This window comes from Styela clava, chromosome 1, assembly GCF_964204865.1.
Source record: "Styela clava chromosome 1, kaStyClav1.hap1.2, whole genome shotgun sequence".
Taxonomy (NCBI): Eukaryota; Metazoa; Chordata; class Ascidiacea; order Stolidobranchia; family Styelidae; genus Styela; species Styela clava.
This window is the reverse complement of record NC_135250.1, coordinates 1,937,971-1,963,013: the sequence shown is the minus strand read 5'-3', so window position 1 is coordinate 1,963,013 and position 25,043 is coordinate 1,937,971. Positions and strand designations below refer to the sequence as shown.

The 25,043-nt window shown below is 36.7% G+C and overlaps 2 protein-coding genes across 9 annotated transcripts in view; one reads left to right on the top strand and one right to left on the bottom strand.

Moving 5' to 3' along the window:
* The first annotated feature begins 965 nt into the window (after positions 1–965).
* Positions 966–16,363, top strand: LOC120335757 (uncharacterized). 5 transcript variants are annotated; one of them, XM_039403538.2, is made up of 8 exons: positions 966–1,447; positions 2,752–2,845; positions 3,579–3,653; positions 4,496–4,537; positions 7,959–7,987; positions 8,657–8,702; positions 9,208–9,347; positions 9,962–16,363. In XM_039403538.2, exons 1-8 carry the CDS (start codon positions 1,055–1,057, stop codon positions 10,226–10,228), a joined length of 1,086 nt encoding a protein of 361 aa, XP_039259472.2. In that variant the 5' UTR covers positions 966–1,054; the 3' UTR covers positions 10,229–16,363. The 5 variants fall into 5 exon arrangements, with proteins under 5 accessions (XP_039259472.2, XP_039259341.2, XP_039259666.2 ...); XM_039403407.2 differs by having other exon boundaries at positions 8,657–8,717; XM_039403732.2 differs by having other exon boundaries at positions 8,657–8,717; positions 9,208–9,355; positions 9,962–10,126.
* Positions 16,364–17,691: 1,328 nt separating this feature from the next.
* The window catches only part of LOC120344340 (uncharacterized), a 79,077-nt gene continuing 71,725 nt past the window's right edge, over positions 17,692–25,043 (bottom strand). For all 4 annotated transcript variants that reach the window (XM_078116181.1, XM_078116196.1, XM_078116186.1 and 1 more), the window contains 2 exons: positions 23,748–24,605; positions 17,692–22,455 (listed from right to left, as the gene is read on the bottom strand). In XM_078116181.1, the coding sequence (XP_077972307.1) occupies positions 21,348–22,455; positions 23,748–24,605 (1,966 nt within the window). In that variant the 3' untranslated portion in view covers positions 17,692–21,347. The remainder of the gene's footprint in view (positions 22,456–23,747; positions 24,606–25,043) is intronic.

The window sequence follows — 25,043 nt, the reverse complement described above, 5'->3', positions numbered from 1 at the left end:
AACCATGGCTTTTCGTCCGGTTACCAGTTCATTTCAATTATGGGATTAGTTAGCCGGTTATTTGTTTCAGATGCATCGACTTGATGGCTTCTCTTGCGCATTAATTATCCTCCGCTGGATGCGTACTGGCGCAGATTAACCAGTTGTATCAAACTCCGAGCCGGCCAAGGCCTCTTGTCCAGTTTTGCAGTTCGTATCCTAAATGAAATCCGCAATTCACGCATATTTGACAGATTTGCTCAGATTTGAATCGTAAAATTGCAAAAATATGTATCTCAATATCGTTTTGCTCGTCAGCGTTGATTATAATTCTGACATTGGTAACTAATTTTAGCTTAGGTTTCAACACCATGGAAATGGATACATGGTTAATCGTTTATATGCGTGCCTAATATAAGTAATGCTGTAAATCGTAAAAACAATATGCCAGGTTGGCATTCACCCTAAATGAAATTCAAACTTTATCGTAGTATTACATGCAATGTTTACCAAGTTGTATAGAGTTTTGTTTGCTGTTTATGATTTACTCAGCTTATATTGTTTGTCCCGTGGTGTTTAGCAAATAGAATATGAATAAATATTGTGTTGCAGCTTTGTGCTTGCTCAGATAACGAAAGTTGTGGGCTACAATGAGAGTTAATAAGATGGGTGGTGCAGGAATGGCAAAACGAATCGAATATTCGAACTTCTCTTATATCAGATTTATATAGAATTAAGGACTGTTTTGAACTGAAATAAAAGTTTTGGGTGCTACAGAAGTATGCGCACCAAGATGTCGCACAACCTGAACCCTGACCGGTACACACATACTATGTTCAGGTTGTGCGCCATCTTGATGCGCGTTCTGGAGGTCCAAATTTTGTGCTAGACTTGAATCTTCTACACATGGCCGCAGAACGATACGGCGTAGTTCGTGTTTTCATTATATGTATGCATTAAACGTTTTTTATGCTTTATTTTTCAGACATAGATACTCTTTATCATGTAGTTCCGATCGCTTAATTTGTCATAAATAAGTAAGAGGTTGTGCGACATTTTTCGATCCCTGGCAGCAATGCGCCCTATTGACAATTGTAATCCAACATATTGTTTCAAACAAATGACCACAATGGATCGTGACGTCATTGTAGATACGTCATATTTACGAAAACAGAAAAATGAGAGACCATGCAAATGTGGCAATAAAGTCCCCTGGTGGCAAAACGATCTTAGGCAAAACTTCCGCGGGGTGGCGATAGCGATTTTTTTATTATTCGGACTATGCATCCTCCTATTCGCGTGGAATATTGTACTTTGGCGCGAACTGGACCATCTTCAACATCAAGTATCTACCTTATCAAACGAACTACATCAATACAAAGAAACGACGTCATCAAATCATGGCGTCAGAGACAGGAACAAGTTGTCAAGACGACGCAGAGAAAGGAACCATGACTGGAATGATCAGGTTTGTGCCATTTCTTATTTCCACTCCCAACAAGGCTTTAGACAAAAATGCATCCAATACGGAAATATCTCCTCCTATTGAAAGAACCATTATAAATCGTCCGAGTATAGGTCGAAATTAACTTAATACTTATCGATCTTGATCGGTAAGTATGTTGATAGGTATTCGTCTGTCTGTTTGTCTGTTAGACACTTTCGTATGTTACGCGATATCTCACGAAAGCGAGGTTGAATCTGCTCCAAGTTTTGCATGTGCATTCATCATATTTCGGACCAGAAGCCTATTAGTTTTCGGTGAATTATGTCGTATAATTAACGAGTTATCACTTAATTAGTGTTGGGACACATGGTGTCGCCATTGAGTCATATTGAATGAATCGAAACCGCTGTTACCGTTTTGGGGAATCCCCTAAGTCATCGGTCTCCGATTGATATTCTCGTTAATTAATTAGTGATGGGACACATGGTGTCACTATTGAGTCAAAGCGATGATACAAGCCGCTGGATTGATAAGTTTGCGGTCTCTGTTCGCTATCTCGTTTGACAAGTCCATGCATCGCAAACAAATAACTGGTTAACTAATGCTGTATCCGAAATGGGACTTGTAACCAAACGAGAGGCCGTGGTTCGATATAATTATGAATAAGTCGTCTTATCAGCTTTCCTTTCCCCCGGGATAAATATGTAAATCTTATCCTATCCTATTTGACTATGGACTATGGTTAAGATAATTTAATTAGGTTATTCAGCCACAATTTCCTTGTTTATCCTCCTAACAATTATATACTAAGATAATAAAACGAGATAGCTATCAGAGACCGCCAACTTATCGATCTTCCGCATGTTCATCTATCCTATCTATTCCTGTGGGTTCCATCACTCTATATTCTTCACCAGTGAATTGATCACACATGATTTGTATTTATTTTTTCTCGATAAAAACCCATTTGTCATTTTCTTATAAAAATGTACATTTTTTTGTTTAAATAGTTCAACGGCTCGTTATATTGTGCATTTCGAATTCCCTTCATCATAAAGTCCATGCATCTGAAACAAATAACTGGCTAGCTAACCCCATACTCGACATAAACAGGCGGCCGGGCGAAAGGCCGTGGTTCGTCATATGTTTAAGCTGTCTTATCGGCTTTCCTCGCCCAGGGATTAATATGTAAATCTTATCTTTCATTTCTATTGTAAGATATTGTGTTGGATGTGTAGTCTTACTGAGCTGGACCTGAGTACAAATGACCAATATTAAACTTTTAGTCTAAAATAAATATCCTTTATATTCTGCATCCTCTGCAGACCAACAAAAATCGAGATATATTTGTTGAAGACAATGATGACAATGAAGATGGAGAAATCCAACACAGAAAGAAAAGAAGCAACGCGGATGAAGGTATGGAAGTGTTTTATTCCATTTTGGTAAGACCAGCGGTTCTCAAACTTTTTATGCAGCGCTCCCATTTTAGAATTTGTCAAGTCTAGCGCCCAACTGAAAAACGAGAATAACGGTCGGAGACGAAGACTCAATCGAAGGTTCAGGGGATCCCCCAAAACAGAGCTTTTACTCCATAGTGACACCGTGTGTCCCATCACTTATTAATTAATAACTCGTTAATTATACAACATAATTAATCTAAAATCAATAGGCTTCTGGTCCAAGCTATGATAAATGCACATGCAAAATTTGGAGCAGATTCAACCTCGCTTTCGTGAGATATCGCGCGCATCTAACAGACAGACAAACATACAAATAGACAAATACCTATCAACATACTCACCAATCTTAAGATCGATAAGTAATAACTAGCTAACAAAAGGCTACAAATAACAAATAGTGAGGCAGAAGTATGTTTTATTCAAAAAACACGTTGAAAATACGTGGATGGAACATAAATATCCAAAAAAAAAAAGTAATTATCCAAGATATGGCGGGCAAAAAAAAACTAACCAATATTTATATTTTCAATTAGCTTTACACCCCCCTCAAAAAATTGTCTACTGCCTCCTTGTGGAGCGCACCTCACCGTTTGAGAACCACTGGTTTAGAATATTGCTGGCATCATAGTGGCCATATTAGTCCGCATTCCATATAAATAATTTATCTTGTGATTTTTATACATTTGTAGATATGGAAATTGGAAAGATGCCGATGCTTTCAAGAATAAAAAGAAGAACTAAAGGAAAAAAGAGAGGCAGAAAAGGTAAAGAAATATAGAAATTTTTGATTTATTTTGGGATGGATGAAATCACATTAAATGGATAAATCCTATGACAAACCCCGATTCTTGTTCGATTTTCAGTACCACGTTTGGGATTAGTTAACCAGTTATTTGTTTCAGATGCATGGAGTTGATGGTGGAGGAAGCAGTAATCGACCAGTGGTTACGTGAACCACCCTGCGGCGGCGAGGAGACCAGCAATCTTCTTGCACATATAATTATCTTACACAAGAATTCAGCTTACGTAATGTTAAATACAATTTTAATAATTATTTCCAAAGAGAGGTAGGCTGCTAAGACGACCTAATCATATGCCGAACCACAACCTGTCGCCCGGTTACCACTCCTTTTCAGGTACGGGATTAGTCAGCCAGTTATTTGTTTCAGATGCATGGATTTGAGGGTGGAGCAATCCTTAACTGACCAGCGATTACATAGATTACCTTTTGGCAGTAAGGTGTCCAACAAATTTTCTTGTACATATAAAAAAAAATTTGGTTCATGCTGGAGAGAGGAAAGCCGATGAAATGAATTACCCATATTGTGAAATGCAGCCTCTTGTCTGGTTGTCGGTCTAGATTCCTTTGATGATGACCAGGTAAATCGTTAGATTCAAGGGCTCGGCGGTGTGGCGCACTGTGCTGTGTACATTTGTAAATAAATTTTTTGTGCTGAAAACCTGTATAGATTTTTTTGCATCATATGATCATAAAATATAATTTTTATAAACCTTGCAAAAGTGGAAAATAGTCAATCCTATATAAAATGGCAATCATGCAATCATCTTAACTTATTTATAATTTCGAATAATATATTCCCTTTAGGGCAGAGGATAAAGAGACATTTGATGTTTCGTCCACCTTTAGGTAAAAAGCATGGATTTGTTTGTGCAACTAATTGGGTCTGAATTGCGGTGAATTCATGTATTAAACCAGAGCTGAGAATTTTTTGGATGAGAGTTCAGTGGCGTATCTAGGGTGTGGCAGCCATGGCTATTACCATGGGGGCCGTTTGAACTGGGGCGCAAAAACGGAGAAAAAGTAATAATCATATAAAGTTTCAATAAACTAATTTAAAATTGGGAATAACTGAAACTCGTATTTTATTTAAATAATAACGTACAAGTATCTCAATTCAATAATAGTCGCTATAAATTGTCAAACAACTATCAAGCAGGCGCATTTTTAGACTTTGCCATGGGCGCCATTTTACGTAGATGAGAGTTGGCATTTTTTCATTAGAGGTATATTTTAGTACTCGCCAAAGTCTGAGCTTGAACTCTTTTTGAATTTGGATCGAGTCGAAATTGCAAACTTTCAATGTTGATAATTGAATTCCAAATTTCTGCAAAAACTCAAAATAAATCATTTGCATCAAATGGACCTGAAAGTCCCATTTCAACCCCGGGTGGGGGTATAAAAATTTTGAAAACTTAAATTTTTTTTTGAATTCTTCGAGACGAATTTAAAGCTATAACATACTATTATGGGATAAATTGATTCATTTAAAAGATTCACAAAACAAAATTTCATATCTTCAAATAGGACGTCCATAAAGTCCCTTTACAATTTCAATTTTGTTATGAAGTCAGTTCTCAATATATCTTAACCAGGTTATTTGTTTTTTAATCAGTAATTCGAAAAGTATTTTTCTTCATTTAATAAATTTATAAGGGCAAAACAATATATGGTATAGATAAATTCTCTTTGCAATTTAAAAAAATTTTAGGACTTTATGGACACCCTCTGAATATGAACACATAACGACAGTTTTAAATAGCCTTTTCCTTTTTGTTTTCTCCCAAATTAATTAATTAATGATATTTAATGAGTTTGAGAATGCTTAATTATTCAACTGAGACTTAGTTGTCACACATTTTTCACTTCCAACTTTTTGTCATCAAATCCATGCATCACCAACTCATGAGGAACAACTTAATTTTTTTTAATTTTTTTCACAGAGCAGGTGTGTGGAACCTTCAATTTAAGGGGACCAGATATAAATAACTTGGGAAAACAGCGGGCCACACCTTTATTCAACATGGGCTTTCTAGTAGTGCACAAAAGTTGTGGTTATTGACTCTACGACATGTGTTGTTTGCCTCGCACACGCTAGCTGTTAGGGAATTGTAACGTCATAGGAATAGATAACAAATTGGACTTGGGTACAGTCTTTGCAACACAAAAGAATTGAATGAATTACTCACACATACTAGATTAAACTAAATCAAAAAATTGCTTCACAGGCCACACAGGATTCAGAATTGTCACTTTTCTGCGGATCGCACAATTTTTCCTTAAGGGCTGCAGGCTGCACACCCATGTCATAAAGCGTCATAGCTTAATAGCTGGAGCACTTAAAAATTAGTTAACGACTGTTTCCAGTCCAACTGTGACTGCCTAATCCAGGGTATGGCAACGATAGCTCGTGCTCATAAATGTTTGCTTTTTGTGGACTGTTTCATATGTTGCTTGCAGGTCATAGTGCAATATCAATTGCTGATGTGTATGGTTTAAACCAGGGTTCAGCCGCAGACTAAATTTGGCTCGTGAACTAATTTTTTGCAGCCGCCGAACGACCCAACTTTTTATGCATAAAAAAAAATTTATTCTAAATTTATTATTGCCTTCACCCAGATTTATGTGGTGACAAGTGCTGTACGGCGCTAGTTTCGTAGTGAGTAGTGTCAGTTCAAGATTGTTTACTGGATGAACGTCCCATTGTTTGTTGTAATTATAAATTGCAGAGCCCCACAACAAATTTATAAAAATGAAAATTATTTGTTTTTACTGCCTTGTTGCCACATTTTGATACTACTGTTGTCAATATTTTATTAATGCAGTTATTGCTTCTTTGGACAGTTACAAAATTATTCGTGTCAGTATTTTAATAAGTAGACGAATAACTCGCAGAGCCCATAAATTTCTCTTATATAGCCATGGGGCTCTGAACAGAGCACTTAATGACATATGCCAGGGTGGTCCAAACCCAGGCCCGCCACTCCATTATCTGTGGCCCGCGTCACATTCTGAGAGGAATCAAAAAATCGCATTTTGTGTTGTTTCGTCAAAAAATTGACCAAAAAATCTTTTGACATACTGTTGCATCACCAATGCACTGAATTGACTAATGTTATGGCTTGCTGAGGCAACTAGCGAAGTTAAACGAGCGAAGTTCTTGGCACTATTGTGGCCCGCGAACAATGCAAAAGTCAATCTTGGACCACCCTGACCTTTGCACTTGGATACAATGCCCAAAAAGGACTTTTCATTTTCACAAGCATGTAATTAAAAACATTTACTTTTTTGCAGCTTATCTCTATTTGCTCCAAATTTTAAATTAGGATAGGATTTTACATATTTATCTTGGGGGAGAGAAAAGGCGATAAGACGGCTTAATCATATAAGTATAAGTGGCGCGGCGGTGTGGTCAACGGGCTAAGCGTTAGGAATACGCTCGCCACCGCACCTCTAATTACTCTGCATGTGTTCGCAGGTTCAAATCCCATGCAGGGATGGTTATGTGCGAGAGGATTGCTGGACTCCTCGCCGTCGTTGGGTGGTTCACGTAACCGCTGGTCGGTTACGGCTTCCTCCACCATCCAAGTCTATCCAAACAATATAACTAATCCCATACCCGACTTGGAATGGTAACCGGACGAGAGGCCGTGGTTCGCCATATGGATAAGCCGTCTTATCGGCTTTCCTCTCCCCCGGGATAAATATGTAAATCCTAAGTATAAGTTTATTTCGACTCCATAATCAGCAATAGACGATAAAATAATAGATAAAAACAAAATAAAAGTAACTGATTATAGAACCGGGAAAGCGAACAAAACCTCAAGTAAGGTTTGAATCTTACAGATTTTAGGTGGAAAGGTATTGATAAAAGAAGTAGTACGTGTTCGCTCACCCTCATAATACGAACCACTTCCTCTCATCCGGTTACCATTCCATGTCGGGTATGGGATTAGTTAGTTATTTGTTTCCAAAATCATGAACTTGAGTTTAAAATATAATTGTAGTTGCCTTAAATTCTAAATTTACCATATCCAATATATTTATATAATATATTGTATCTGTCTGCAGAATTTTTAGGTCAAGTCCATGCTTCTGAAACAAATACCTGGTTAACTACCATAATCCCATGAACTGCAGAGGAATCTTATGCCATATGTTTGGGCCATCTTATCATCTTTCTTTTTCCCAAGGAATTTTGTAAAGCCTTTCTAAAAAATGACACTCTTTTGCATTAAAATCACTGACAAATTTTTTATTCTTTTTTCAGTTCGTGGACGCCGCTTCTCGAATCCACAGGTAAATACATCATTAGAAATCAATGAAGCGTGACTGGTCAGATTAATCCCATCTGAAAAGACAGTTGTCACTGCTGTTCGCAAGCTCGATTAATTTTTTCATAATGAAGTGAAACATGAATCATTTTTAAATACCGCAACTTTTTCAATTATTTAGTAAACTCAATGCTCTTTGAGTTATAGTAAAACGTTTTTTACTTATTTTATCATTATTAAAAGTCTGAAATTCCAGTTCCGCCTCCAGAGAATTCAAAGTTCCCACTCTGACCGCCGACTTTGGGTAGTTAGTATGACCGAGACCAGTGGAAACATCTCTAACTTTTCGACTTCCAACTCCCTAGCCCTTTTTATAATACAGTAAAAGCATTGTATATGCATATATATATATTTAAAAAAATAGGGCTCCCAAAATCTTTTGTTCGGTAGCAATACCAATTGTAAGTTTAAATAAATTTTATTTTATGATAAATGAGAACTACAAGAACTCCAATTGGTATTTCTATAATATTAGCAGAATTTTTTGGACACCCAGTATATATTTTTGCATGTAGTTTTTCAAAATTTTACTGTCACGACAATACTGTCAGGGAAACATACAATTTTCTAGAAACATGGTTTTAAAAAACCTTTTACAATAGAAGTTACGGTAATTGTTAATTTCTTTTTCCAGGCCACTGCAATCCACGTCAGAATCAAGGGAACAGATCCATATCAAGGTATAGTACCCGATGGTAAGTCATTGGGCATTCCGTATACTGTCAAGCAATAATCGGTGGTGTATCTAGAGTAGGATTTTCTAAACTATGTTCTGCGGATCTCTAGGGGTCCATGATGGTTGCACAGGGTTTATGGTGATTGTTTGGGGACAGAGATATAACTCTCATTGGACACCACCTATGGATCATTCTGTCATTTTGTATTTTTCTTCTTGTCGTTGTTAAATAATTGCTGTTCTTTGTATTTACTAGACCAATTGTTTTGAAATTTTCAGTGGTTCAAAGTTGTATTTTTCGCTAGAAACACAAAACTCAATGTGGACTCTATGGGATTTTTTTAGGTGCTTTGACCAAAAATTGCACACCTTTGTGGTGGTTCGGCGTCACAATCATTGCGTTGTGGGGATGATTCGAAGTCAGGAAATGTACTACTTCGTTTTAGCCTTCCATTAGTGTGATCATTGCTCTCTTGTTTATTTTATCTTATTCTTATTTCTCTTGACAGATGAAATCATTCATTCCTGGGACACCAACACTAACAATGGAGCCATAGTCCAGGGATTTGACGTTACAGAAATCAACCTAGGAGAAGGGGAAGCTGGAGTTAGGGTTATGAAAGACGGAATTTACTTCATATACAGTCAGGTAAGAAGGTGAAGTATCTTATGTTCTGTGCCTTCAAATTATAATGATCTATTTATGCAGTGAAAAGAATTAAAAAATATGGGATTATTGGGACTTTTCTCAGGCGCGGCGGTGTGGCTCAATGGGCTGAGCGTTAGGAATACGCTCGCCACCGCACCTCTAATTACTCTGCGTGGGTTCGCAGGTTCGATTCCCATGCAGGGATGGTTATGTGCGAGAGGATTGCTGGACTCCTCGCCGTCGTTGGGTGGTTCACGTAACCGCTGGTCGGTTACGGCTTCCTCCACCACCAAGTCCATGCTTCCGAAAACAAACAATACAGTGAAACTAATCCCGTACCCGACTTGGAATGGTAACCGGACGAGAGGCCGTGGTTCGCCATATGGATAAGCCGTCTTATCGGCTTTCCTCTCCCCCGGGATAAATATGTAAATCCTATCCTATCCCTATCCTAACTACTGATATAGAAGAGGGATCACTATGTTTCCTGTAAGCAAGCTGTGGAGTTTACTTTATACAGTGAGGAAGATATTTATCCCTCATGACATTCGAGCCTGCGAATTTGAGCTGGTTAATAATTTCAAAATAGTTAACATTGCTTTTATTTTTTGCAGGTTGTATTCAAAATGAACAGGGGGTCAGAGGTCACTGAAAAGGTCATGATTGGGGTCACCGGCAACACAGAACTGGCAGCTTGTACAAATTCTCTTCCACGCTCTCATAACCCAGATGACTACATTACATGCTATTCTAGCGGAATAGCGTTTCTTTCACGCGGCGATAAATTCAGAGTAAAAATTTATCCCCCAGGAATGAAGGTATTCATGAATCCGAGCCATACATACTTTGGTGCATTCTTGCTCGGTGAGAAAAAACCATAATTGTGGTGTTATGACATCATAAACTTTACATTGCCAACAGACGGAGATTGAACTGAATTGTGATGTCATAGTTATTTGTTGTCATTCAAAATGACAACCTCGCAAAACAGTTTGTTAAACGCTGTTGTTATATTTTCTAAAGCCTCCAAACTATAAAACTTTCTCTTACTTTGAGTACTTTACGGTGACGTTTTATATATCTGTGTGTCATATTTTTATGCTTTTCACCCCAAACATTACTCTATGTAACGGGCCACTGATATGTACATTGCGTCATGTCACTTTTATTGTTTCAGAACAGTGGTTGTCTTCTGTGGCCCTCTTTCGGAGGCTTTTGGCACTTGCCCCGCCCCCCCCCTGTTTATCATTCCAGTGATATTTAGAGTGTTATTATGTTTGGTAGAATGCAAATCCCATTATGTTCAAACAATTCATGCTCAACAAAGTGGCTATTATTGTGTCGCCAACCATCCGCTCTGTGGCCCCTGTGAGGTCCCACGGCCCCCGGTTTGGAACCACTGCTTTAGAAGGTGTTTGTGCCTTAACAATGCCTTAAATTAGCATTTAATAATTTTTTTCGTTTTTTTTTTGTAAACACTAATTGTGCTCCACATTCGTTCCAAGTAAAGTTCAATATCAAAGTAGATTTTTATTGTAAGTAAACCATCAGAGTTCTATGTAAGAATGAGCATTTAGGAATAAATATCTGACATGAAGTGGTATTAGGCGGACAGAAGACCATGTTTTACCATATGATTAAGTTGTCATATTAGCTTTTCTCTCCCATGAGATAAATATGAAGACCCTATGACCTGTTTGCTGAGGTTGTGTTAGTTAGGTCGTTTCTGTGATATGATCAGTTTATTTGATTAAGATGGGATTCTCTATATAAGAGCCGGGGTTCCGTAGTCGAAAAAAACTTTTACTCAATTTTTATGTCGTCCTGTTTGGTGACTTAAAAATCAAAACCCGTAATTTTGTTGATTACTTCTACGAGAATGATGAAATTTTATTTTACAATTTTTTGTGAAGATTTATACTCAAAAAATTCAGTATTATATGACGCTTTGCACGAGAGTTAGGTTACCCTGACCTCTATGACCCGCCTTTAATTGTTAAAAACTAACATGATTGGATAAAAATTTCAACCTCGACTTTAGGGCTTAATTTTGAAATTGATGTCAGCAAAAAGCAAGCTTTGCAACATCATTTAGGGCGCTGTATATATTGCTTGAAAAGGTCAGATCGTTTTGCATTCAATTTGTTATTTTTTTTTGTTAACGTAATTTTTCGTAGAAATTCTGCATCTAGTGCTGAATGCCTTTATTATGTATCCTAAAACATCAGAAATATCCAAATCAAGAATTAATATATGATGATCAAGAAATGTTTTTTGCTCTTTCATCTTGTTCAAGGCTATGGACATGGACAAGGAGCCACTATTTTTTGAAGGACTGAAATCTTGACAGTTCAGCCTTACTAAATTCATTACGGCGGCGGACCCATGTTTGTGAATCTTATTTTTGACGGACTCTCATCCTATGTTGTATCAATTCAAGTACCCAACCAACGGGGAAGGATAATGCTAATAAAACTCACGAAAATCTGAATTATTACATACTAACGTTGAATACTGACAAGCTAACGGTAATTCAATAAGATTATGATCTATTTATATCTGTTTCAAACCATTTCCATATCGTTGCCGACCCCCTGTGCAGTCATCACGAACCCCCAGGGGGTTTGCGGACCCCACTTTGGGAAACCCTGCTTTAGGTCAGTGGTCCCAAATCTTTTATGGGTCATGGCCTCTTTCCGAAGGGTACTAGCACTTGTGGACCCCTGTTTGTAATTACAGTGGTGTTACAGTAGTGATAGTTCGATTGGTAGATTCTGATTCCAATAAGATTTAAACAATTCATGCTCAACAAAGTCAAAATCCCTGTGAAATGACCTTAAAGCAATGAAACTGAGAAGAACGAGAAGTTTTCTTGTAAAGTGAAAAGTAATATCAGTTTTGTGCCAAGCATTGTGGCCCCCCCAACTGCTCTGTGGCCCCCTTGTGGGCCATAGGTCTCTGGTTGGGAAACATTGCCTTATGTGAAGTGCTGGTCTGAGACTAGAAAGTGGAAACGAATATTTTTAACTAACCAACATAGTCTGGCCCAACATTTAAACAACTTATCCATCATGCCTATATTTCGGCCAATTTTCTTTGTAGGTAGTTTATTTTTAGATGATAGGTTTATTAGACCTCAAAGCTTTTCTTTTAATTTGTAACATCATTTGTGAACTTTAAAAGTTTAGCTTTTTAATTATGTATAATGAAAACATGTTTTTTTCATGTGTCATGCTTTTTGATATTTTTTATTATTTTTAAAGTGCCTTATGCACGAGTGCCTGCAACATTCAATAACTTTGTGATTGGGAAAAATTCAGTGTGACTGGTATTTACCAAATCCTAAGTTTTAAAAGTTCATTTAGCTAATCACATCTTATTTTCAGAACTCTGATTTTGTGTGATTTAAAAATATTTATTGTATAAAGTTCAATTGCCTGTTCCTACAAGTTCCATTCTGTTCCAATTGTTTAGGCTTATTACTTTGTGTGTAAGAGTTGTAGTCTGTGGAATAGTTGATATATTGGTGATGGATGTTAATTTATTAAATTTAATAAGAAACCATGGATATACGACCCCAAATGTAATGTCATAGTATCATATTAGACTCAAGCTGAGTCAACTAATCTTCTTTCATGAATACATCAGTGGTGACTCGGGCTGCGTATTTTCGAATACCTGGTGATACCAGAAATGAATCGAATATTTTTTTCGAATTGAATCTTGAATACTTAGAAAATGCCTAATTGTATGTGACTTTTTTATTGTCATGGGTTTTCCAGTCACATAAATTACTGAGTTTTCACACACTTTCCTGAGTTGTCACACAATAACTGACGATAACAGTCGGTTGTCAGAATTGCATTTTAAAAATATGGCTTCACAAAAAGATTGAGAAATTTACCTTGATACGAAATGGCGGCGATTCAAAATCAACGTCTAAACCGATTCGAATAATTTAATATTTGATTCAAATATTCAATTTGAAATGCCCAGTCCTAGTGGTGTCACCAATTGTTTGACAAATGTGATAGACTACAGTAGCGTTTCTCAAACTTATTTTGCCCTGGAACCCCTAATGCTTTTTATCTTGCTTCGTGGAATACCAAGAAATTAGAAGATAAAATCATTGGGTCGTTTTTAAAAAATTTAGCTTATTGTAAAATTAAAATTTTTTTTTTAAATTTGACAATTGAAAAATTTGGCCGGCGGTTAATGAGCGATTTACTAAAACTCCATGCTTTCCAGACTGACATGAGTACTATCGGTCTGTTTAGATCGCAAGGCCGACCCGCCCGTTTGTCACCAATTGGGAGACAAATTTACGACACAGAGCCACCGAAGTACGACCAAGATCGCCATGGCGACTAGTTTATTTGCAATTTCGATCCCTCTTCCGCGGAACGCTCCGATAGAACTCGCGGAACACAGTTTGAGAAATGCTGTTCTACAGTTACAGTCGTTAGCCTTTCTTGATAATAAAACATATACTTTAGTAAACATGTACCAGTGTTTCTGACCACCCTAGTACAAATATGCCCATAGCTAATATTCAATGATTATTATTGCTTTGTAAATTGCTTTTGTATTTCAATTTATCCTTAGATTTACTATTTTATCTCACTTTTTATTCTTGCTCATGTATTTTTTTAATAGTTGCTTCAAAAATTGTTAAGTTTTTTTCTCATAAGGGAGGGAGGAAAAGGCCTTTTTTTTAGTTCAGGCATCATCAGGCACATGTTACAGATGCACCAGGGGTGTTTGGTTGCTTATATAATTTATTTTTTCGTTCTTAATTCAGTTCATATATTGTGCTTTAATGAGCTTTAAAAATTGTAATCTTTCTATTTTGTTCCAGAGCATAGGTTCTTGGAGTGCTACAGACAGAGCCCCAGGGCTCTGTGATAAAAACCCAATGGCTTCGCGAGCCCATTCGCTTACTTTTTAAAATATCAACATGGCTGATTTTGTAACTGTTCAAAGAAGCGATAAGGGCATTGATAGCACTTGACAATGATAGCGTCAATTCATATATGAAATTATCTATAGTTCCAATAGATGATTATCAATTACTGCCTTGTTGACACATTTCGATACTACTTCACTAATATGTTTGTCAAGTGTCAAAAGATTGGTGTCAAGTGTCAAGGTCAAACAGATTTTAACTCCCAAACCGTTCTCCATGAATATTTTTTCATCAGTTAGTACCTCAGTGGTTTTTATTTTATTATTTTATGTTAGTATAACTGCCACCAGTTAGAATATTTTTTTTAAAGATTAATTGTGACTATTGTTTCTTTAATTTTGTTTAACCTTCAAAAAAGTTTCAATATGGTCTCTTTATTTCCATACATCGAGAATTCGTATCCCACATAGTCCTCGATTAAAATGTGGGCTAAAACAGCCAATTTCAATTGACAACCCATTCATTGCATATTGTTCAATTGATCGTGTACACTTTTCTTACTTTTTTTGTTTAAAAACATTCATCGAATTTCTGATACTGTAAAATAGAGTTTTGAATTTCATTTGAAATTTATCCAACTCGATTTTATCAGGAGAAAGGTTTGCCCTTTTGGAAAAGCAACTGGGATAATCAGCTTCATAATTAACCCAACATCATACAGGGTGTCCATGAAGTCTTAAAATATTTAAAAATTGCAAAGGAAATTTATCGATACCATATATTTATTGTTTTGGCCCTCACAGATGTATTAAAATAAAGTTAAAATACTTGAACAATTACTGATTAAAAAACAATAAACTTGGTTAAAATATATTGAGAATCGACTCCATAACAAAATTGAAATTATAAAAAGACTTTATGGACACCCTGTATATCTCCATCAACCACTTACCTAAACTTTTATAGGTGCTCCCGAAGTATGCGAACCAAGATGGCGGATATCGGAACGTAACATGGGTAACAGGTTAGGGTTAGGCGATAATTTTTTTCCAATTTTCCTTATTTTAGTCCTATTATCAGTTCCAAGACTAGCTAAGAGCCTCCCGTAGTATTTATACCTAAAATTATGGCCTAACCTAGTACACATATTACATTCCGATGTCCGTCATCTTGGTTCGCATACTTCGGGAGCCCCCTTTTATAACTATCTGTACATCAGCCTACTGATGTAATGATCAAATCAGTTTATCCTTCTAAAATGGGTTACCCCTTACTAAAGGATTCAGAATCCCTTCTGTACAGTAAACTTTGATTTTATAGTTTTGTCATATTTTTTTCTATACCTCGCGCTTTTATCTACTCTTTCTTTTTGCTATTTTTGTTATTATGATGCCTGTTTGACATCTGGATATACGGTAGTTTATTCATCTATTCTCTGAGGCATTAACCAGTTGGGTTATATTCAAATATTCGATTGGATTTAAATATCCCTGGATCCTGCTCATAGGAAAGTTATTCACTTACATAGTTAACCAGGCTTTATATGCGGATTGCCTAGTTCAGAGAAAATAGCTATTTGTGGCCTACATAGAATGCTCAATTATCAGTACTCACGTAGTGTGTGTACCAAGTTAGGGCGTAATTTTATATCGATTTTCCTTATTTTATTTCTATTACGAGTTCGGAGACTGCCTGTGTTAACCAAGTGAATACCACCTGCCCATAGGTTTTAGTCCCTTCACACAAATTGATGTAAAGTAGGCAAACAAAATTAGTTACCTCCATATTGGTACACCTACTTTTGAAGCGCCCAATTATCTATATATATGTTCAAATTAAGTGTTTATCACTTGATTAAATTTGTAAAAACCATTTTTAAGAACAGAAATGGCAGACCTCACATTATAGCAGCACTGGATTTTGTCTCTATCTCTCACACAGTGTCATTGAGATAATGTGCTTGTTTCTAGGCAGACAAAAGTTTTCCCCCCCTCAATGTACTTATATTTAGTGTCATATAGCTTTACGTTTTCTGTACGTTTGTTTTTATTTTGTTTGAGTGTAAATGCAGTTTGCAAATGAGATGTAAATTATACAATCTTCACTAGTATTTTTGCCTCATCGTGTCTGGACTAATTTTATCCTTTAATCGGCATTGGTGACTCAGTTCTTTAGGCATCATCATCTTGTTGTACATAAATGGGTCTTTTGTTTTAATTTTCATTCAAAAAATAACACTAGGGTTTATTTTTGGAAGGATGTATTTTATTTTCAATGATATAAAAAAATTACAAAGTTGCACCTTTTCCTCTCTCACGTTTTGGATAACGATTTAAAACTTGTTGAAGAGATTTCTTGCTATCGACTATGTCTTATTTTAAGGCGAGGGCTCATATGAAATCATTCTTAAATTCAGACTAGATCTCTCTTTTTCTGAGAAACATGGTTAGCATCACAGGCTGAAGAATATCTTGGGTTTAGACCAGACCTAAATTAAACTCTCGCCTGGATGTCAGCGGATCGGTCTTTATGGGAGCCCACAGCAGAAGCCCTCATCAGTTGCCATTAATGATGACTACATTAAAGTAAATTGATGACATATGATGAAATTTGATTAGCGCCACCTTATGTGGCCAATCGATCTGAAGATGTTGATAGACGTGTTGCAAAGCGAGAGTTTTATTTGGTTAGCGTCAAGATTGCTACATCTTGTAAACTTTTATTTTTTCATTGTTTTAGTATTTAAGTTAATAATAGCGTAGAAAACGGTCCGAATGAGTTTTCCTCGAATGGTTTCACTACGTGACACATAAAATAACTGATGGAAATTTGTAAAAGCAAAATTAGGTATTTTTATAGAAGGGAACCGCAGGTGTTCTTAGCCTTCAAAGAAGCAATTGAAGTTTTAAGAATCCCTGGTTTAAACTCTATATCTGCCACTTGTCCATGTTGTAATAAATTGAATATAATGCTATCAATAGCAAAAAAGATTGAGTGCGGTCCCGAGCCTTGTTTCGAGCAAAGGTATGAGAAGAACTTCAGACACCCAAGTTGATATGGTTGCATAAATCAGATTGCTCACCACATACTCACTCACAGATTCTTCGATGTGTATTAATTGCAGTTGATTTTTTTTTAATTCATTTAGTGAGGCAACAGACTTTGGTGAAACAACGAATTAAGATCGATCTCCGACATTGTGTTGAACGCTTACCAACCAACGATTGGCGTAAGGACGTAATCCATTTAATTCCTACACTTCTAAAACGCCACATGAAATTTAATATACTTTTGGTGATACTTTCATCGAACAACAGATTAATTTACATCCCTGACATAGCCATAGTTCGCTGACCAATCAACGAAGAGCGTAAAGACGTAATCCTTCTAATTTTTACTTCCAAAAGGCCAAACAAAGAATTCCCAAATTTTTAAAATATAGATATATATTATCATCCAAAATTCTAAATTACTAAAGAATTATTTGCAACAAAAATATAAACATTGACTAATAGTACCGTTTGATCAGAGAAAAAAAGTTTAAAAAATGTGTGTTCGACTAATATTGTGATGATAATATATACAGGGGTAGCCGGAACTTCAACGAAATTGAAGAAAATACTTATGAGGTCATAATAAAAAACTTGGGTGTCATAATTCAAATTATGTTGCTAACCAAGATGTGGGTTAGGATTCATCTGAAGAAAAGATTAGACAGCTAAACACGTACACCCCATGCCCGCTTGTTCGGGTTAGGTATGGAAATTGTTAACCAGTGACAAAACGACCTCATGGACAGACCATGACCAATCGTCCGGTTACCAGTCCATGCCAGATATGAAAATTGTTGACCAGTGACAAGACAGCTTAACCATAGACAAAACATAAACGACTGTCCGGTTACCAGTCCTGGTCGGGTATGGGAATTGTTAACCAGTGACAAGACAGTTCAACCATGGACGCTCGTCGGTTACCAGTCTGGTTCAGACGTGGTAATTGTTAACCATTGACGAAACAGTTTAACCATGGACAAACCATGACCGCTTAGCCAGGATACCAGTCCAAATCAGGTAAGACAATTGGAAAACAGTTTTAATTGTTCCAAATATATGGACTTGGACATTACGCTAACCTGACTTGAACATTAATAAAAACAAAGTAACATCCTATATTTCAGCATTTGCTTTCCGTGTCCTATAGCCTTGTTTGAGTACTCCCGAAGTATGCGCACCAAGATGTCTCCCAATCTGAACCCTAACCTGGTACACAACCCGGTTCAGATTGTGCGCCATTTTGGTGCGCATACTTCAGGAGGTTTGAGCAGACACGAAAATACCACTTAGAAAAAGTAAAAAATAAGAATTGGAATGAAATTAAAAATGTAACATTAAGACGAATACAGTGAAGTAACATAGAACCTTGAAATTTTGTAAACAAAATACTACCAGTATACAAAAAATAGCACAAAAACGAAAATTTTATTTTTTCTATTCTATTCTATTTTTTTTTTTATAATGTTTGAGATTGGATATATAGAGATTTTAGAAAGTTTTTGTATTAAATGATGAATTTAAATTGGATAAAAAATTATTTGTTTATAAAAAGGCAATCTTTACAATAAAAATTACTTTTTTGGGAATATATGTAATATTCATTTTATATGAGACTATTCGCTAGTGATCTGGTGACCCATAATATAATCTACTTTACTGTAATACTGTGTTAGGAAGATCTTTTAATGCATTCTACTGTATTGCGTTATTTACAGCGCTACTATGATATATTAGACTTAATGGGGAAAGGATAGGTTTTTTATTTATCTATGAAGAAAAGAAAAACGATTAGACGGCGAACTAAGACAAACAACGATCTCTCGCTTGGTTACGGGTATGGGATTAGTTGAGCAGTTATATAAAGTCTTAAAAAATTGAGAGGGACTTTATCGATATCATACATTGTTTTTGCCCATACAGACGTATTAAATGAAGTAAAAATACTTTACTGCACAACAATCACTAACTAAAAAAGGACTTCATATTCATCTCGGAGAGAGGAAAGTCGACTTGATCATGTGATGAACTACGTTTTCTCGTCTGGTTACTAATTGCTTGTTCATGTTGGGTATCAGATTAGTTTAGCAGTTATATAAAATGTCCAAAAAGTATTTAAATTTTTAAAAATGAAAAGAGAATTTATCGATACCATATATTGTTTGCCCTCACAGATGTATTAAATAAAGTAAAAATACTTAAACAGTTACTGATTAAAAAGCAAAAACCTGGTTAAGATATATTCAGAACTGATTTCGTAACAAAATAATTGAATTTGTAAAGAGGGGGCTCCCGAAGTATGCGAACCAAGATGGCGGACATCGAAATGTAATATGTGTACTATGTTAGGGTTAGGCCATAATTTTAGGTATAAATACTACGGGAGGCTCTTGGCTAGTCTTCGAACTGATAATAGGACTAAAATAAGGAAAATTGGAAAAAAATTATCGCCTAACCCTAACCTGTTACCCATGTTACGTTCTGATGTCCGCCATCTTGGTTCGCATACTTCGGGAGCGCCGTAAAGAGACTTTATGGACACCCCGTATTCGTTTGATATGGGTGGACTTGGTGGTGAAGGAAGCTGCAATTGTATGTTCGTGATAAATACCAATTGAAACGAATAAGTACAGACACGGGTTACATTAAACTAACAGACCTTTATACTAAAGAATGAAAAACAAAAATTTACAAAATAAATGAATCACAGTACAATATCATTACTCCACTACTATTAAAAATAAACAGTAAAAATTACAGTGAATTTCTGCTTCAAATATACAAGTTCTACTTCGGTACTATCCACAATAATCAATGAAGCATTTAAGCCAGCATTGATTTGCTTATATTAGGGTGCCAATATTCTGCCAAGTAACGCTTCACTTATTTGCAGTGGTGCATAGTACCAAAGTAGAACAGATTTAATATTACAATATATAAAACGAGTACACAAGAGTTTTCCCTGGTTTTGGTGTGAATAAATAATAATATGCTTGGCGGGATAATTCGGAATATGGACAGGGACACAATAATTTGTGTCTTCTTCGTATGTATTATCAAAATTGTCACAAAAATAATAAATCAAAAAACACAAAGAATATTTTTTTGTTAAAAATAAAGAATTGCCTGATATTTTCGTTTGGCAACGGTTTGAGAAAATGAAACCAACAAATTTGTTCGCAGGCTAGTCTGCCCCTACGATATATGATGTCGACCAAAATTGATGACAGTTATTGAATTATCGTAATTAATTATTAGAAACTGTTACCGATTTTTTGTAACAATATATACATATAGGCGGATTTTGTTTGGTTATTTCGCTGTTCAAAGCATAACAATCGCATTGCAAAATATAATTTAAAACTTTCTGGTCAAACCAACTTCCCAGCACTTATCTGGAGTCTTGCTCTGGGAAATAAAAAGTACATCAAATAAGTAATAAAAAAATTTGTACATAATACAGAAAAAACAACACAACTATTTTACATAAATCTCAGTCTTATTTTCAAATTTTAGGAATTTTGTGAAACTGATGGTTGCAATTAATAAAAAAAATGAAAGTTTGCAATTATCAATGCTTTCCTAGTTAAAAATTTTGATATTGGAGTCGAGATTCATTAGTCTTAGGGTAATGAAATGGTCAAAATCAAAAAATTCGATTCATTTTGAAATCCATGACTGAAAAAGTGTAAATCGCGAGTTTCGAATGTTTTTCTGATTTAACAGCACCATTTAAAATGGGCACTCCTGAAGTCTAATATGGAGGTGACGAATTTTGTTCGCCTACTTCACATCAAGTTGTATAAAGAGACTGAAACCTATGGGCAGGGGGTTTATTCACCTGTCTAACACAGACAGCCCCTGAACTCGTAATAGAACCAAAATAGGAGAAATTTATGACCTAACCCTAACCTGGTACACATACCACGGCAGTACCGTAAAATGTCTCTTATGTAAGAAACCTTCAACCAGATCCGAATAATTCAATCACTAAGGGAAGACGGCTTTGGTTCTGCCATCTAAAATCTCAAAGTAAATAACTCTCTACACATACATAGCCTCCTGGTCTTCATTTGCTTTTTGTAAGTCAATACCATTAGCGAATCTGAAATTATCCCCACTGCCTTGGGTATAGTCATCATTTGAAATATGGGAGTAATATTTTGGGCCAAGATTGCTAAGTTTTGTTTTCTCAAGAGCTTTATGGGATTTTTGACGAGGGGGTGGAGCAGGGGGCGTGTCAGTTGGTGAATACTGACCACCACTAATGGTAGCTTGCCCAAGATTGTTATTACCATCCCTTCGATTTGGTGAAGGTGGTGCCCCTCTTAAATTTTCATGCCCATACCCTGGGGGATTACTATATTGCGGAATTCGCGCATCAGAGACTTTTTTGTGATCTAACGATGCTGTTGAAGATAGTGTGAATGCATTTCCATACGACCTATGCGACCCATGTTGCCGGCCATCAATTAGGGGATCATCTTCTAACTGGAATGCGCTCCCGTATGAAGGCTTAGAGTCATTTTCACTGTATAACTGGCTGAGACTACTCAGCGAATTCTTCAACTTCTGGTTGTCGTTAAAAAAGTCGTTAAAATTTGGACGTTTTGAAACTCGAGTTTGGGACACTTGAGGGTGCTCAGGAGTTGCTTTCTGGTTGCCTATGGTTGTTGAATAAGGACCAGATGTGGAATGGTAACCAGGTGATTGGTACGTATTGGTTACATCATGTGAATGGTCACCATGGGATTGGTCGTAATTGGTTTTCTGTGGCGAATATTGTTTTTCTGGTTGATAGTATGGTTTTGCTGATTGGTTTGATTGGTAATTGCTTGGTGATGGGGATTTGGTAAGCTGGTTTGGAGTTTTGCTTGGTGAACTATAGTAACCAGAACTTGGTTGGTATGGTTGGTTTTGGTTTGGTATATCGTAACCAGTATGAAGTCTCGGGTTGTTACGACTAGTTGGAGAAACGTAGTAATATTTTCCGCTGGTTGTTTCCATAATGCCATGGTTTGGTACAGTGGTTTGGGCGCGTCCAAGTTGGTATGCAGATTGGTTACTTTGGTCCCATTTACTATTTGGTTGTATTTGGTGTGGTGAATACTCGGGAGAAAAGACAGAGCCACCAGAAGTGCCAGATTTCGACCTGAAATAAAGTAAAAATATTCATAAAAGTTTATTACCTAGTATTGATGCAGATTCACTGGTGGAGCATTAAAATTTTATTTGCCAATTGTTGAGTATACAGGGAGTCCACGACTTACGACGTTGTTCCGTTCTTGAGAAGCGGTGTAACCCGAATTTCAGTGTAAGTCGAAACATTATACTGTACAGTACATAAATTACTCTACACATATCGTACTGTATTGTCCACGTCATTTTAGTCCACGTCAGGTAAATGACGAAAACCAATGAGCCCAAAGCACTGATTTTCTTGATCACAATGATCCAGTTTAAGGGCTTAGATATTACAGTACAATATTTTCGTTCATATTTGTGTGGAGTGCGTTTTAACCACGAAACAGCGTTATGGAGTGCGCGTTTGTAACCTCGAAACAGCGTAAGTCGCGACCGTCGTAACCCGAGGAATCCCTGTACTGCACAGTTGCGAATTTTATGACCAATGATCATATAGGACAGCTGTTTTCCAATCGGGGGGCCCATGTGCCCCCAAATGGGCCATAGAATGGTTGAAAAGGGCCACAATGCTTGGCGCAAAACTAATTTTATTTCCACTTTACAAGGAAACTCGCCGTTCTTCCTAGATTCATTGCTTGATAAGGTTATTTCATGGGGTGTTTCCACTTTGTTAAGCATGAATTGTTTGAACATAATGGGATTTGGATTCTACCAATCAAAATAACACTTCAAATGCCACTGGAGTGATAAACATGGGTGATAAAAGACTACAGAAGAGAGCCACGGGCCATAAAATGTTGGGATTGGGGCACCACTGATATAGTGAATGGTTACTGGACCAAACTGGAGGTGCCTATACCCAGTGTTGGTAGTATTAACATGGTATACACCAATATAAGTCTTCATGCCTTGAGTATTTTCCACATCTTGATGTTTTATGAATTGCCTAAAACAGTGGTTCCCCCTTTTTTTATCAAGCTACCCATATTTTTTAAAAAATAAATTTTGTAAATTCTCGCGACCCAAGGATATACTCCAATACTGGGCGGTATGTAATGCTCATACCTTCTATGGTCACAAAGTTAACTGACCGACTAATAACAGCAGATTTGAAGTTTTTACGCTATAACACTTCCCATATACACAATTGCTAGGAAATAAAAGCAGTAACTTTCAGGTTTTTGTTGAAAAAACAAAGATAAGTAACACAAGAAAATTTTCACGTAACCCAATTTTGGGTTGCAACCCATAAGTTGGAAAACACTGCCCTAAAATATTGCTATTTTGTTTACTACTCACCCAAGACTGTTGTCTCCATTTATTGCCGACCTCATAGACATCGCCGAGCTCGAACCTGGGGACTCGGGATCCGTGCCAATCTCGATTCCTGAATCATTCCGATCTTGGGGGTGTTGGGAAGGAATAACTTGCTGGTGACCTCTAGCGGATGGTGATTTTTGCCCATAATGATCTTGTGAGTGTTGGCCCATTGAATACTGATGTTGACCTTTATTCGATGAAGGATTTACCCGGTACTGGTCTTGCGCGCTCTGTTGGTTCAGTAAATACTGCTGGTGACCTCTAGTGGATGAATATTTTGGCTCGGAGTAATGTCTCTCATTTTTAGGTTCATTTCTCTCATATTGGTAACTTTCACTTTGATTAGTTGAGGCATTTGGGCGGGAATGAATTTGATTGGATGACACTGAATTTGGTTTCAGCAAATCAGCCGGTGAGGAATGCAGGTTGCTACGGTGATACCCTCCTTTTTTCCTTGGTGGTGGTATGGGCTCTTGTGATTGGTCCATTGATTGACCAATCATGTCTGAGTTATTGTTATTATTTGAATTGTGATTATAGCCACGATCCTTCTCTGCGAATCGATTTTCCATGGGACGATGAGAATCATCCTGGCGAAAGTACTGCGCCTTTATATCGGAAAATTCTGCATTGCGGGTTTTAAGGTTATTTTGATCGTTGCGCAAATGGTCTGCGTTTTTCCGAGGAGGTTTTGTTTTGGTGTTGCCATGGCGACCGAATGTGAAGCATTCTTGGCCGTCTAAATTGTATTCCTCAACAGACCTGATGTGAGATGGAATAGGGGGTTGGATGTTCTCCTTCTGAGGGTGGAATTCTCGTTGTGGTTGGCTCCTATACCTGTGAAGGAATGAATACGTATATTTTAGTGGATTTTGAAGATTTGCTTAATCAAATTTAATACTGTATTACTCTATCAAAGCAAATACTTTAGTGCGACACCAAAGTAACTGGTTCTGAATTGAACTACCGGTATATTAGCATCACTTCTCTGGTTCACACCCCAATGCTTACCATATCACCTAGGGCAGAAGTGGGCAATTACTTTCTAAGTGGGCTGGTTACAGACAATAGACTTTGTTACTGGGCCGGCGGCTCAAAACTCAATATGAAAAACTATGAATAAAAAAACATATACAAGAGCTAATCCGACAGCATCTCTCATTTTTAGGTTTATTTCTCTCATATTGATAACTTTCACTTCGATTGGTTGAAGCATTTGGGCGGGAATGAATTTGATTGGATGATACTGAATTTGGTTTCAGCAAATCAGCCGGT

What these genes read in the sequence shown, in the direction of transcription:
- LOC120335757 (XM_039403407.2), top strand. Translation starts at nt 1,055, where the DNA reads ATGCGCCCTATTGACAATTGTAATCCAACATATTGTTTCAAACAAATG. An exon ending in ACCATGACTGGAATGATCAG is followed by an intron (nt 1,448 to 2,751) that starts GTTTGTGCCATT and finishes CATCCTCTGCAG; the next exon opens with ACCAACAAAAATCGAGATAT. An exon ending in GCCGCTTCTCGAATCCACAG is followed by an intron (nt 7,988 to 8,656) that starts GTAAATACATCA and finishes TTCTTTTTCCAG; the next exon opens with GCCACTGCAATCCACGTCAG.